The sequence below is a fragment of the Paroedura picta genome, chromosome 1 (genome assembly GCF_049243985.1).
Source record: "Paroedura picta isolate Pp20150507F chromosome 1, Ppicta_v3.0, whole genome shotgun sequence".
In the NCBI taxonomy this organism is placed as follows: Eukaryota; Metazoa; Chordata; class Lepidosauria; order Squamata; family Gekkonidae; genus Paroedura; species Paroedura picta.
This window is the reverse complement of record NC_135369.1, coordinates 181,289,195-181,304,683: the sequence shown is the minus strand read 5'-3', so window position 1 is coordinate 181,304,683 and position 15,489 is coordinate 181,289,195. Positions and strand designations below refer to the sequence as shown.

At 46.9% G+C, this 15,489-nt stretch overlaps 1 protein-coding gene across 4 annotated transcripts in view; it reads right to left on the bottom strand.

Annotated features, from left to right (window-relative positions):
• The window catches only part of FNDC3A (fibronectin type III domain containing 3A), a 75,477-nt gene extending 62,660 nt beyond the window's left edge, over positions 1–12,817 (bottom strand). For 2 of the 4 annotated variants that reach the window (XR_013227002.1, XM_077314490.1), the window contains exons 1-2: positions 12,082–12,816; positions 2,545–2,620 (exon numbers count right to left, since the gene is read on the bottom strand). Coding sequence is in view for 3 of the 4 variants with exons in the window: in XM_077314490.1 (XP_077170605.1) it covers positions 2,545–2,620; positions 12,082–12,093 (88 nt within the window). In the remaining variant the exon portion in view is untranslated. Of the gene's footprint in view, positions 1–2,544; positions 2,621–12,081 lie in introns of all 4 variants that reach the window. The other 2 variants (XM_077314513.1, XM_077314503.1) reach the window with 2 other exon arrangements.
• Positions 12,818–15,489: the final 2,672 nt, after the last annotated feature.

Sequence of the window (15,489 nt, the reverse complement as noted above, 5' to 3'; positions counted from 1 at the left end):
CCCCTGAGTAGAGTATCCTGGACTATATATTAAAATCTGATCGAGCATGTATAGTGAGACGGGCAGGAGGACCTGCGTTTTTACCCAGTGCTTTTAATTCCTTGCTCAATCTGGTGCTGTGCTAAAAGGATGCTTGTAAATGCTTTCTTTCAAATACTTTATAACTTTGGATGCTGACAGTGTTTCTCTGTACCGTATAGACCTCCAACGTCTCACACACGCTTTAGTAAAGAGGAGGTCTAGAAGGGAAGGAAGCTGGCAAGGGGCAAGTGGCAGGCCGAAATAAAATTAATTAAATACATAAATATTTATCCAGGTGTGCACCTGGTTATAAATTGTCCCATGATAGCCAAGTACTGGCCAGTGGGAGATGCAGAGCTAGGTCCTCAGAAACGAAAAAGAGAAGCTGGCAGTTCTGACTCTCTCAGTGAGCAATTCCATACAAAGGTCAGAGGTGACATAGTTACCCAAAAGAGACAGACAGACAGAGAAGCCTCTCCTGGAGTTGGGAACCCCTTGGAGTGGGCAGGGTGGAACAGGACCTCTAGGTAGAAGTAGGCCCCTTCCACCACAACATAAAATAGCAATTTTAGTAACTCTGTGGACATTCTCCTATGGACATTTATGGTGCCATCACCTTATTATGCAACACTATCCTGGGTTTGGTATAGTTGGAGTGGGATAGTTATGCCCTTGAGTTCTATCGATGGGATGGGGGTGGGGTCTCAATGATGGGGGGAGGTGTCTCAGTGGAAGTGAAGGGGAGAAGAACACCATTTAAGAAACACTATTGTTGCAATGGAGCCCTGACCTCGGTAGCCCAGACGAGCCTGATGTGGTCAGATCTTGGAAGCTAAGCAATGTCAGTACTGATTAGTACTTGGTCGAGAGGCCACCAAGGTTGCCTAGGGTTGCTATGCAAAGGTAGGCAATGGCAAACCATCTTGCAAGCCCCATGGGGTGCCGTTAAGTTAGCTGCAAATTGATGGCAAAGAACAACAAATGCTGCAAGGGAAACCTGATGTGAATTTGTCACATTTATGTCCTGTTTTTCCTTGGGTGTAAGGAGATCTGGGGGCTGTAGATAGGGGTGGGGTAGTCTTGGCCATCCAATGGGAAACATGGTGGATCAGGAATGTAGGCCCAGTTTCCCTTGGCTAAAGGACAGTTCTTTCGGTGCCATCCTAAGAAGAGTCGTATCTTCTATCTCCATGGACTTCGATAGACCTAGAAAGGCATAACTCTTCTTAGAGGATGTGCACTGATTTATTTATGACCTCACCTCACTTCTTCAGGAAAGATCTATCAGCATATTTAAGAAACAGCTGTGGCTGCAATGTTCTTTTTCTTCTCTTGTGGAATGAACTCTTAGATCCCATGCATCCAAAATTCTACTGTTCTGCTCTTCTTGAATCTCATTCCTGTTCAAGTGATGTACATGACTGGCCTATGACTGGCACAAACCCTAATACAAGTGGTGATCCAAATCAAAATCATCCCCCCCCCAATTAAACGAGACAGCCTTATTCTTTTCAACAAAAACCAAAATATGCTGCTTTTATTTTGTCATCAGGTTACAGCTGACTTATGGCAACCCTTAAAGAGTTTTTCATGTAGGGTTGTCAGACACACACACCCTAGTGAAGCCAGGGGTTCCCTGCAAGCCAGGCATTGCCCCCCAGCTGTTGATTAGCAGGCCACTGGGGAACTTACCTGGAGAAATAAAAAAGCCCAGACCTTGTTGCTGGCCTTGCACAAGAAGTGATGTCATAGACAGCCAGCTTGGTGTAGTGGTTAGGAGTGTGGAAAAGCAGCATATAAGAACCAACTCTTCTTCTTCAGAACCAGGAACATGCGGTCAATGTTCTGATATTCCAACAGAAACACTATAGTAGAAGTTGGTTTTCCCATACATTTTTTGCCCAAACACCTGGACGTCACTGGTGTGATGACCAGCAATGATGCCTGGGCCTTTCTCTGGGGGTCCATGGGAGCTCCAGAGAGGGTCTGCAGTCTTTTCCCTCCTGCCTTAATGGACTCAATCTCAAGCGAGGGAACTGGCCCCTTCCATTACTCTCTCTCCCCACTTCCTGAGCAAGGGTCAGTTCCCTCGTGGTTTCTGTGCCTGGGAGGGGGTGTAGCCTACACGTCTACTCCTGTCTTAAACTGCCTCATGTCTCTCCTCCCTCAGCCCTGCTCTCTCTCCCTCTCAGCCACCCCCCCCAAGCCTAATCAAGCCTGTTAACGTGGGTGGTGATGTCACTCCCAGTGACATGGCACTTCTGGCAGGAGTATGACAGGGAGGCGTGGCCAGATGACATCACTTCCGGGACTCCTCGAAGCCTGAAAAATAATTTTGGAGGCTCCTCCATGGTCAAAAGGTCGAAAAAAAGCTGGTTTAAGCACTGTCCAGAACAAGAATAATACAAAACCTCTGTCCTAACAAAACCACGTTGGCTTAATGATGCATTCAAATGACCTTGGTTTATGAAAAGGTTAGGGGGAAAAAAAAATCAAATTATGTGTAAGATAAAAAGACTGTACCTGTAATGCACTGAAATTGCCCATCTTCTCTTCTTATTGTAAATGCTTCTCCTGGATTAACTTGGACCAGAATAACCTTCAAAAGGATTAAATTTTTAGAATTAGATATCGTCTATGAAACATGATTTCCCCGCCTCCCCCCTTCCCAGTTAATAAACCAGATTTCTCTCTTTCCCCCTCTGAATCCCCACCAGTACTTTGGATTGCCTGCTCTTCAGAATTCCTCCAAGAGAATTGACTATGGAAGCTTCAGAGGGGAAACGATGGCCAACTCCATTCAAGGGCTTTTAAGCAAGGCCCCCTTGGAGGGCAGCGATCATAGAATCATAGAATTATAGAATCATAGAGTTGGAAGGAGCCATACAGGCCATCTAGTCCAACCCCCTGCTCAACGCAGGATTAGCCCAAAGCATCCTAAAGCATCCAAAAAAGTGTGTATCCAACCTTTGCTTGAAGACTGCCAGTGAGGGGAAGCTCACCACCTCCTTGGGCAGCCTATTCCACTGCTGAACTACTCTGACTGTGAAAAACTTTTTCCTGATATCTAGCCTATATCGTTGTACTTGAAGTTTAAACCCATTACTGCGTGTCCTCTCCTCTACAGCCAGCAGAAACAGCATCCTGCCCTCCTCCAAATGACAACCGTTCAAATACTTAAAGAGGGCTATCATGTCCCCTCTCAACCTCCTTTTCTCCAGGCTGAACATTCCCAAGTCCCTCAACCTATCTTCATAGGGCTTGGTCCCTTGGCCCCAGATCATCTTCGTCGCTCTCCTCTGTACCCTTTCAATTTTATCTATGTCCTTCTTGAAGTGAGGCCTCCAGAAGTGCACACAGTACTCCAGGTGTGATCCAAGAGTGAGTGACCCAAAGCAATCGAAGCCAGCACTGGGGTAATTCCACATTGGGATTTGTGGACTCCTGGGGGTCCATGGGAAGGGGTCCGTGGGAGCTCGAAAGTGGTGTGGTATGGGGGGGAGGTCAGGGCTGTCTTCTCAACTCCGACTCTTCTTTCTAGCTTACTTGAGGCAGAGCAACCATAGTAGTAGCAAATGTGGAGGGGGGGAGCAAAGGGAGGGCTAATGATACAGAATGATTTCACTTCTGGGGGTGTGGCAGGGGTGTGTGTGGCCCACCGACATCACTTCTGGGGCTCCTCGACATCTGAAAATTTATTGCAGGGTCTCCTTCATGGTCAAAAGGTTGAAAAACGCTGACATAGAGTCCACCCTTCAAAGCAGCCCTTTTTTCCAAGCGAACCTATCTCTGCTGTCTGAAGATCAATCATAGACATGGGAGATCCCCTGGCCTCTAGTAACATTTGCTTTTGATCCATTCTTGCTTAGGGCTGATCCTGCGTTGAGCAGGGGGTTGGACTAGATGGCTTGTATGGCCCCTTCCAACTCTATGATTCTATGATTCATTCCAATATGGCTCTGACCTGGCTTGGGTCACCCTTGCCAATGATCTCTGGATCTAGGTGGGTTGGCACTGCTATTCTAGATAGACTTGACAGCAGCATTTAACACTGCTGATCATGGGCTACTAGCCCCAAACTTAGCTGACAGGGGGACCCGGGGCACAGTCTTTAAATGGCTGCAGTCCTTTCTCCAAGATCGGGGACAGGGGGTGGCACTAGGGGAGAGAACCTCCCAGTGGTATGCCCTGAAATGTGGTTCTGCAGGGAGCTATTCTCTCCCTGATGTTCCTTCACATCCATATACTCCCCCTTGTCCAGCTGGTCTGGAGTTTTCGGCTGGGTTGTTATCAGTATGCTGATGATACCAAGCTATTTTTGTTGATGGATGGTCATCTATCTACACTCCCAGACTCTCTGGCCAAATGTCTGAAGGCCATGGTGGACTTGCTGGAGTTGGATGAAGTTAAATCCAGCTAACATAAAGGTCCTCTGGCTGGACCGGTGAGTGGCAGGTGAAGGAGTGCAATTTCTGGTCCAACAGACATCTTTGACCACCATCAAGAGCCTGGGTGTGATCGTGGATGCCTTCTTACCCATGAAGACCCAAGTCATGAATGCTACCTCCATGGCATTTGACCATTTTCTTCAAACACAAATAGCTGGCACCTCAATTGCAGGTACCTGACCTAGTCACCGTGATCCATGCAATGGTTACTCTATCCTAGACTACTATAACTTGCTCTATGCGGGGCTGCCCTTGAAACTGCTCTGGGAACTCTCAGGGAGCTCTCCTAGCTGCACTGGCTTCACATTGGAGACTATATCAAGTTCTAAGATTTGATTCTCACTTTCAAAGCCCTAAACAGTCTGGGATCCTTGTATCTACAGGACTGCCTCACCACACAGAGGCTGGTGAAGGGGGAACATCCAATCTGTACAACTCAATAGAGGAGGCGCTCTAGCACTCATTTGGGAAGCTGCCCAGGTCAGAACAGGATGCAATTATAGCACGTCAATCTTTCCTTAGTGACAAACTCCTTGAAGTTCCAGATGGTGAGACTAACACGGAAGTGGCATACATGAACTCCATGGAAAGAGGCCACATAACTGGAGTGCCAGCGCAAGATGTAGATTCTACTCCTGAGAAACCCTCTGGGCATGAAAAGTTAAATGGCTCCAGAGGAATATCCCTGCTTATCCAAGACTTGCAGCCAGAAGGACAAGCTGCAAATTCCATCTCCGAGACACCCCTTCAACATGAAAAGTTTAATGACTTTAAAGGAAAATCTCTGCCCATAGGAAGCCCACATTAAAAAGCAACAACACCTTATGAGAAGTGTTAAGACACCATTACCTGTAAAGAATGGCTGCATATCTTCTGACCCAGAGGGATGATTAGATCTGATCACCTGGGATTGACTAGACAAATCAAGCTTGGGAGGTGAGAAAGTGGGCATGCAGAGCCTTGTATTACTGTCATGGAACACCAGAGGATGGGCCAGTGGAAGGGGTGACCCTGAAGTTCTAAGTTTTCTCATTGAATTCGATATCATTATGTTGCAGGAGACTTGGATTTTGCTTCCACCATATCTGTCTGGCTATAAAATATTTTACCTCCCAGCAGAACCTCCATAAGAGACTCAAAGGGGGCTTGGCTATTTTAGTGTCCACTCATTTAATAGTTAAATCAGAAGCCCATGGACAAATTATGGGCAGTCATATATGACTATGGCTATTTTATTTCAACATGCGTGCTACCTCCTTGTTATTGTCCCCCAGGAGGAATTAAATCACAAATAGAGACCTATTGGGAGGACTTTGAGTTATATCTAGAGGACCTTTTGATGAAATTCCCATCAGCATTCATCCTATTAGGAAGGGACTGTAACACCAGGATGGGTTGTGATGACTGTACTCTTTTTACTAGCTACAACCTATAATTCTTAACTCTGAGATCTTAATACCACTACAAAGAAGGGCTTTCAAAGATAGTAAGCATAATGTTTCAGGTCTTAAGTTGGCTCAATTGGTGAATGGTTCAGTAGTAACAGACTATCCAACAGAATTTACCTTTTAATTAACTCTGGAAAGGGAATTAAGCAGGGCTGCATCTTAGCCCTTCTCCTTTTCAATTTCTTTATAAATGGTATCGGCCACCTTCTGAAGACCCCAAGTTTCCATCTGCCAAAAATTGGGGAAGGATACATCTCACTGCTACTATACACTGATGACTTAGCCTTATTTGCCAGAACCCCTATAAGTCTGAGAAGAGCCTTAAGAGATTTAAACTCTTACTGACAATTGAATAGCATGGTAATTAACCATGTTAAGACCAAGATCACGATATGTGGTAAGAGACCAAAATCTCATGTTGGAGACTATATGGGGCTCTAATAGAACAGGTTCCAACAGTATAAATATCTTGGCATTATTTTCCAGGAAACTTATGAAAGATCTGCCCATATCAATAACATCTCTTTGAAGACACAAAAAAAGTGCAGGTGCAATTAAAAACTTTTTCTGGCAGAAAGGAGGTCTCTACATAGCAGCTGCAATGAACATCTTCAAGCTGAGCTCTTGATCAGCTGACATATGAGGCACCAATTAGTATAATAGGCAACCTAGGCAGTCTAGAAAAGGTCCAGTCTAAATTTCTGGGGTCAATTTTGGCAGTACCAAACAACATCTCAAATGCAGCAGTTAGGATCGAGACGGGAATGGTCAATGTTCAGTCCAGGCTTTGGATAGCTACCTGTCTATTCTCGCTAAAATTGCTTTTCCAACAGCAGAGTCTTTCAAGTTTAATTGTGCCAGACTCTTTCATCACACCTTGGCAAATTGCATTCACTAAAAAGCTGTGCTACTATTGTCTCTCACTTCAACTGATTCTGACCATGGGTTATGACAAGGCTATAGATCTTGTTAAGAGAAAAGTGATAGAAGTAGAGAGACAAGATGACCTCAACAATGTCCAAGATCCACTTTTTAGGAAAGATCTTCTAATCAGGAACACCCTGATGCAAAACCTAATCAAAGTTGTAAACCCCGAGCACAGGAGATCCTTCACCGTCCTTCCTTACAACCCCCTACCCTCTGCATACTTGAGTAGGAAATTTCTTGGATTCCCAGTCAAGGAACAGCTCTGTACTTGCAATGAGGGTCAAGCTGAGACCACAGAATACATCTTATTTGAGTGCAAATTATATAAGCATATCCACACAGATTCATTAGTACCAAATCTTATAGAAGGCCCTCATAACCTGAGAAAACATCGCCTGCAACTGTTATTATCAGATTCAAACAGTCTTCTAACAAAGTAGCTAGATTTGCTTGGCTGGCTTCTAGAATTAGGAAACATCGGGTTCCTAACGCATAGCTATTCTAAGTATACCAATAGGTTTGTAGACTGTTCATAACTATTTATGCTATTCAGGCTAGTAGCTTTTTTGCTGTGTAGCTTTTTTGCTGTGCTTAGCCTATGTATCTGAATTGTTTTCCTGCTGTTATGTCTCATGTTACTTTTGCATTTTATTGAAATAAATATTGATTGATACAGGAATGCCTCTTCCATTATATCCCCCAGATAGTGATAAGGTTGAATAACCAAAACTTGTTCAGGGTTCCCCCCACCCAAGAGGTGAAACTTGTCCCCCCCCCGGGAGTTATCAAGGTCCTGCAGGATTTAAAACAGTTCCGCAGGGCCTGCAAAAGGGAGCTCTTCCGCCAGACATTCATTTGAGGCCGAGCGAAACCAGCAACATCTACAGGGCCCCACTCCCTCCCTCCATCCCAGAAATCCCCTGGACCTGTTTGCACTGTTAAAGTTACCTGTGTTACCCTTATTAATGTTAATATTATTATTCTGGTTATCTATACGTTATAGAAAAACTACGTTCCTTGTATTGTTCTACATTCTATGTAACCTACCCTGAGCCTCAGGGGAGGGTGGTATATTAAATAAATAAATAAATAAATAAATAAATAAATAAATAAATAAATAAATAAATAAATAAATAAATAAATAAATAATACTGGACTTCCTATCTAAGAATTCATCCACCTCATCCAATCTACAAAGCCCCTCAACACTGGGTAGCCCCCCTGTAAGATTATCCACTGAAATAGTTTTTGTTTAATTACTATTTTATTATAAACTAGTAAAAAAGCCCATTGTATGAAGAAGACAATGGGCGCTAGCAGGTGGGGACCAGAGCGAGCGGCAGGCGAGGGACAGAGCGAGGGACAGGCTACCTGAAAGAGGAGGCGGGCGGCGGCTCCTCGGCGTCTCGTAGTTTTTGCCGGGGAGTCCCAGGTGTGGTGCGCTGGGCTGTGGCGGCTCCTCTGCATTTTTTTGTTCTTCTGCGGCTTTCCCGGCGGCTCCATTGTGTTCTGGGGCCATGAGGGCAGGGAGCACCCAGCAGCTGCGCTGTGGGCGGCTGCCGGGGCTCCCAGGGCGCCGACTTGAAGCGGCGAAAGGCTCCTCCAGGGGTTTTTTTTTTCTGCTGCCTCTCGGCTTGGAGCTGCGAAAGGCTCCTACAGGGTTAATGCTTTTCTGCTGGCTCTCGTGGGCGTGCCGGCTTGGAGCTGCGAAAGGCTCCTACAGGGTTTTTTTTTCTGCTGGCTCTCGGCTTGGAGCTGCGAAAGGCTCCTACAGGGTTTTTTTTTCTGCTGGCTCTCGGCTTGGGGCTGCGAAAGACTCCTACAGGGTTTTTTTCTGCTGGCTCTCGGCTTGGAGCTGCGAAAGGCTCCTACAGGGTTAATGTTTTTCTGCTGGCTCTCGTGGGCGTGCCGGCTTGGAGCTGCGAAAGGCTCCTACAGGGTTTTTTTCTGCTGGCTCTCGGCTTGGAGCTGCGAAAGGCTCCTACAGGGTTTTTTTTTCTGCTGGCTCTCGGCTTGGGGCTGCGAAAGACTCCTACAGGGTTTTTTTTTCTGCTGGCTCTCGGCTTGGGGCTGCGAAAGACTCCTACAGGGTTTTTTTCTGCTGGCTCTCGGCTTGGGGCTGCGAAAGGCTCCTACAGGGTTTTCTTTTCTGCTGGCTCTCGGCTTGGAGCTGCGAAAGGCTCCTACAGGGTTTTCTTTTCTGCTGCCTCTCGGCTTGGGGCTGCGAAAGGCTCCTACAGGGTTTTTTTCTGCTGGCTCTCGGCTTGGGGCTGCGAAAGACTCCTACAGGGTTTTTTTCTGCTGGCTCTCGGCTTGGAGCTGCGAAAGGCTCCTACAGGGTTTTCTTTTCTGCTGGCTCTCGGCTTGGAGCTGTGAAAGGCTCCTACAGGGTTTTCTTTTCTGCTGCCTCTCGGCTTGGGGCTGCGAAAGGCTCCTACAGGGTTTTTTTCTGCTGGCTCTCGGCTTGGAGCTGCGAAAGGCTCCTACAGGGTTTTTTTTTCTGCTGGCTCTCGGCTTGGGGCTGCGAAAGACTCCTACAGGGTTTTTTTTTCTGCTGGCTCTCGGCTTGGGGCTGCGAAAGACTCCTACAGGGTTTTTTTTTCTGCTGGCTCTCGGCTTGGGGCTGCGAAAGACTCCTACAGGGTTTTTTCTTCTGCTGGCTCTCGGCTTGGAGCTGCGAAAGGCTCCTACAGGGTTTTTTTTTCTGCTGGCTCTCGGCTTGGGGCTGCGAAAGACTCCTACAGTGTTTTTTTTTCTGCTGGCTCTCGGCTTGTAGCTTGGATAAACTCGACGCACAAAAGGTTTGCAAAAGGTGTTCAGTGGGGAAGCGGCCTACCTGTATTGACGGACGGCAGCGGGGCAGTCACGGCAGTAGCGGCTCGGCTGTCGGGGGCGGCGGCCATTTTGAGAGGTCCGTCGGAAGAACGGACGGGAGTCCCCGGCAGCCGCGTCAGTCCGCCGGGCAGGGAGCACCCGCATAGCGCGGCTGGCGGGTGCTCCCTTGCCAGTGAAGCAGGGAATGGGGAGCCGCGCTTCGCGCGGCTCCCCATTGCCTGCTTGGGCCGGGATGGACACTTGGAGGGGCCAATCAGGAGCCGCTTCGCGGCTCCTGATTGGACCCCTCCGAGTTTTTATCCCGGACCGGTCCCGCCCTAACTCCTCCCCACCACCCCTTACTCCTTTATACAGTCCGTGGCGCCCATGGCGCCACGGGCTGTGTACAGATGCATTATGAATGGTTTACATTTGTTAGGACCCCCCTGAGCCAGACAGGGAAAGGCAGCATACAATAATAAAATTGTTGCTAGTATTATTGTTATTATTAGTAATATTTTAGTTCAGAAAATTAATGTCCGTGCTGTGTGCACCGAAGAGGTTTTCTTCTTGTTTTTTTTGTTTGTTTGTTTTTTGAGAGGGGGGGGTCTTTCAGTAGAGATAATTAAATAATTGGATAGATAAGAAAACCCAAAAGACACCCATTCTTGGTCATGAGGAAAGCTACCAACCACGTTCTAATTCATCTGAAAGGGGTGGTATAACTGTCAAAGTATAACTGTCAGTTTGTATTAAAACATCCATGCCTTGGAAGAAAACCACCCCTATTCCAAGAGCAGGGATTTGGAGACTGAACTCCACGATTTCGTACTAAGCATCATATGCCTGTGAGTCATGAATCAAGCGTGCTCTCTCAGTTCTCCCGGGAAGACTGCAAGGCTGCATAGGGATCAGCCTAGGAATAGCAAGCTCATTCGATCTCTTTTTCCACGACAGGGGGCTATTTGGAAAGAGCTGGTGCTTTGGTAATCGCAGAGGCGGAAGCGTGATATGAGTCAGGTACTGGAGCTCTCGAGCTTTCCGAACGGTCTGGATTTGTTCTTGCTTGTTTTACATTAATTTTACAGCTCAGCTGTAAGCCCCCTAAAGTTTGCAAGAAGAGAGACTCATTAATGGGAATATTTACAGGTCACTCTTTCTCCCCTCCTGCACCCCCAAACACGTGGACTTGGTGCAGCAAATTCTAGTATCAAATTCTATCGTTGAATTGTATGGATACCCTCTGGCCAAGGCCGACGACCCAACAATTGATAGATTAGTAACAAGACTTGCTGCATTCATATTGGAATGCACGAGGCGGAATGCTGGATACTCCCTCCAAACCTCTCTAAGAAAAACAAGGAGAACAAGGAAAGATCAAAACAACTGCTGTGTTCTAATAAGAACAAACTTCAAGTATCTGCTTAAGTCCCAGGTTCAATCCCCAGCTTCTCCACTAAAAAGGACCAGGCAGCAGGTGAGGCGAAAGACCTCCGTTTAAGACCCTAGAGCAGGGGTGGGCAAACTGTGGCCCTCCAGATGCCCATGGACTACAATTCCCATGAGCCCCTGCCAGCATTCGCTGACAGGGGCTCATGAGAATTGTAGTCCATGAACATCTGGAGGGCTACAGTTTGCCCACCCCTGCCCTAGAGAGCTACTGCCAATACTGACCTTGGGGGACAAATAGTCTGATTCAGTATAAGACAGTTTAATGTATATTCATACATGGAGAGGGTATTATTTATGCAAGGAACCAGAGAACTATTGAATGTGGATGTTCTGAGGTTTAAACCCAGCTTTTAAAGGAACCAGATTCTGCCTAAGATCCTTTTTAAAACAGCATTTACTTCTGGGTTATTTTGTTGCGTGCGTACAGACTGCAACTCTGACATCCACCGAAGCATACACCTCCATTTCTTCTTACTACAGTCAGGGAACCAAAGGGAGCAGCAGCCAATAAAAATCCGCAAACGGAAAAGAAAGATTTCTCCCCGAGAGAGAATTCCGCAGCCCTCGAGCACAGCTTTGTCTAAAGAAGCTGAAAGGGTGGAATTGGGACCGACTGTTCCTAAGAACCATTGGGGCGAAGTGTGCCAGCTCAAATTAATTGTGAGACTAATGGCCAGAGCTGCTGCTTGAGGTGGCTGACAGCTTCAACTCCTGAGAATCCAGAGAGCTGCTCATTTGGCGTCCCTCGCTGCTTTCTCTCCGACAAATGAAATGTAGCCACTCTTAATTTCCTCTCACATGCCCAAAGGCACACCGTCAAAACAATTCTAACAAATCATTGCATATCATTGTAGCAAAACATACACGAAACTCGTCACCATTCGGGCAAGCATTCCTTTCCTCTACATCTTCCCAGCCAGTCTTGGCTCATCAACGGCATGCAATCAAGTTGACCATTTCGAGATACTCACCGTCGCCCGCATCCTTGGACGTCTCTCATTCAACTGGTGCTACCACGGTGGCAAAGGGGGAAAGGAAGACTCAACGGCCCCCCACTCCGTTCCATGCGCCAAACGCAGGAGACAATCTCCACGACGAGGCAGGAAGTTGGCCTCCTGTCATTTAGCAGCGAAATCTAAACTCCGATGCTGGTAGCGTGTCATGGCATCCCTCATGACACCCGCGCATTCATCAAGCGCTTAAGAGGCAGGATGCTGAAGACACGATCGATCGCCACTACAGCTGGCAATGCCTCCCGCAAGCGTTCGCTTCCTATCAAATGAGCCAATGCACAGCGAGCTTCTTGAGGTACACAATGTATTGTCACCATAGCAACTGAACCAACAAATAGTCACGGCAGGGGACCGAAGGCGAGGAGGGTTCAGAGAACAAAGCTTCCGAAGATATTCGGCTTTAAAAGACAGGATTCCTCATTTCTCCCCTCTGGTTTCGAGGCAGGATCTGCTAGCGGCAACCCAGCCGTTTCTGGCTTTAGCAGAGGATGTGGGGAGCTGTGGGTAGTGACAGCCTATTAGCTGATGGCCTGTGTAGCAGAGAAATCCCCCGTCTCCAAGGATTTGGTTGTGCCGTGTGTTTTTTCCTGCGTCGCCTTTCTCATTCAGCATTTCTGTCAACCTGTCTGGTTGTACGGTACTGAGCACGTATATTTAACATATATTCTCTTCTCGTTGCCTTCCCATTCTTCCTAAGATGGTATATTTGTATATCTTTGCCCGAAGCTCCATCATCATCATGTAGAATAATGGGCTTGGCTACATATGCAGATTGCGAATTTAAATGTTGTTTCTTTTGGCCGGGTAGGCAAAGAGGAATTCCTTAGGTGCCGAGGAAAATGCAAATACAGGAAAAGAGATAGGAGGGACTGTTGGAATGAAAGAAGGGAGAGGAGTCAGACAGCAGAGAGCAGGAAAGAGAGAGCAGAATAATAGCATGACGTCTTGAATGAAGGTTGCTAACTTTTAAACCCATTCCTCTAGATGTCCATCTAATATCAGTTTGAGCTGAAAGCAATTTCCGGGCAGCTTCAGCTGCCTATTTCCATGTTAACCCTGCGTTAAAGAGACAAGGCATCCTTTTTTTCCTGTCCAATGGGCAATCTTATAAAGAAATAGGAGACTACATACTGGGCTGCCTCTTACAGACCAATATTTCCCAAAGTATAGCTTTTCATAGAAACATAGGATCATAGAGTTGGAAGGGGCCATCCAGGCCATCGAGTCCAACCCACTGCTCAGTCCAGGGTCAGGCTCAAGCATCCAGGATAAGGCTCTGTCCAGTTGCTGTCCGGTGAGGAGGAGATCATCACCTCCTTAGGCAACTACTCCGTGATTCCCCTCCCCGCTATCTTCTTTTTACGGTTCTACATGGAGTTTAAACCCATTACTGCAGGTTCTATCCTCTGCTGCCAACAAGAACTGTTCCCTGTCCTCCACCAAGTGACAGCCTTTCAAATACTTCAAGACAGTAATCATGTCCCCTCTCCACCTCCTCTCCTCCAGGTTGAATGTTCCCAAGTCCCTTAGTCTTTCCTTACAGGGCTTGGTCCAAAGGGTCCCAGATCATCCTCCATTGCTCTCCTCTGCACCCTCTCAATTTTGTCCACATCCTTTTTGAATAATGCACTGTTGATTGAGAGCTGGGTAAAAGCGGAGAGTGGTCGCCTCTGGAAAAGAGTATCTCAGAACAGGGGTAGTCAACCTGTGGTCCTCCAGATGTTCATGGACTACAATTCCCATGAGCCCCTGCCAGCAACCGCTGGCAGGGGCTCATGGGAATTGTAGTCCATGAACATCTGGAGGGCCACAGGTTGACTACCCCTGTCTTAGAAGATGGGGTCTGAATCAGATATCTTTACAACAGAAGGACTAGTTGGAGGAGCACCTGACAGATTTTTCTTTGACAGCCAGCAAGCCTTTTGATGTTGAATTTATACAGGAGTGCATTCCTCACAATAATTTGACCACCGAGGAAGACCTCTTGGGGTTCAAATGTGTTTGGTCCATTCTATGTTGGTCTGTTCCATGTGCAGTTAGAAATGTGATGTTTTTAAATTATGATGACTATGTTTTTTATATGTTCAATGAGCGTACTTTATGTAATAAATATTTGAAATTTTTAAAGATTATTTTTGCAACTCAACCTTTGGGTTCCTAACTTTTCTGGTGAGGTTGACTGTGGTTTCCCTTTTTGGTTTTGCATCCTCCCAATTTGGTGTCATCTGCAAGTTTAAGGACTAGTCCCTCCAGGGTGGGCAAACTGTGGCCCTCCAGATGTCCATGGGGACTACAATTCCCATGAGCCCCTACCAGCAACGACATGGGAATTGTAGTCCATGGACATCTGGAGGGCCACAGTTTGCCCACCCCTGCTCCACCCCCCTCATCTAGACAATTTATTTTCGTGAACTAAAACTCACTTCATCAGATACAAGTAAGAATAAAGATCCATCAGCCCTTATGTCCAGGTCAGAAGGTGGGATGGGTGTGACAAATAAAATTGTCAGCCTCCAGGTAGGGCCTAGAGATCTCCTGAAACTACAGACAATCTCCAGACTTAAAGAGATTAGTTCCCCTCAAGAAAATGGCTGCTTAGGGGGATGGACTCTTATGACATTATATCCTCCTGACATCCTTCCCCTTTCCAAATCCTGCCCTCAGGCTCCACCCCCAAAACTCCAAGAATTTACCTACCTAGTGTTGGTAGCACCAAAGGCCAGGTGGAGTCAAGGTACAAAAACACAATGAGCTTGATTGCAGCTAGGAGATATTCATAGAGGGGGACCCTGCAGAAAATTAGCATAGGTAAAGTCCCCAATCTGGGTTGCCTAGGCTAGTCTAATCAGAATTCAGGAGCTCAATTTAGCACTAAGCCAACTCTGGCTGCTTTCCTGTCCAACAATCAAGAGGTCACCAAGAAAGGCTGTTTTTTTTTTATATCCCGCTTTTTATGACCCGGTTGACTCCCCAAACCCTTTGCCCTTCCTCTCCCCAAAATAGGTGGGTGGGGTGAGAGAGTTCTAAGAGAACTGCTCTGTGAGAACAGCAACTAGCCTTAAGGTCACCCAGCTGGAGTGGGAGATTAAACCTGGTTCTCTAGATTAGTCCGTCAGTTTGGTGTAGTGGTTAGGAGTGCGGACTTCTAATCTGGCATGCCGGGTTTGATTCTGCACTCCCCCACATGCAGCCAGCTGGGTGACCTTGGGCTCCCCACAGCACTGATAAAACTGTTCTCACCGAGTAGGAATATCAGCACTCTCTCAGCCTCTCCCACCTCATAGGGTGTCTGTTGTGGGGAGAGGAAAGGGAAGGTGACTGTAAGCCGCTTTGAGCCTCCTTCAGGTAGGGAAAAGCGGCATATAA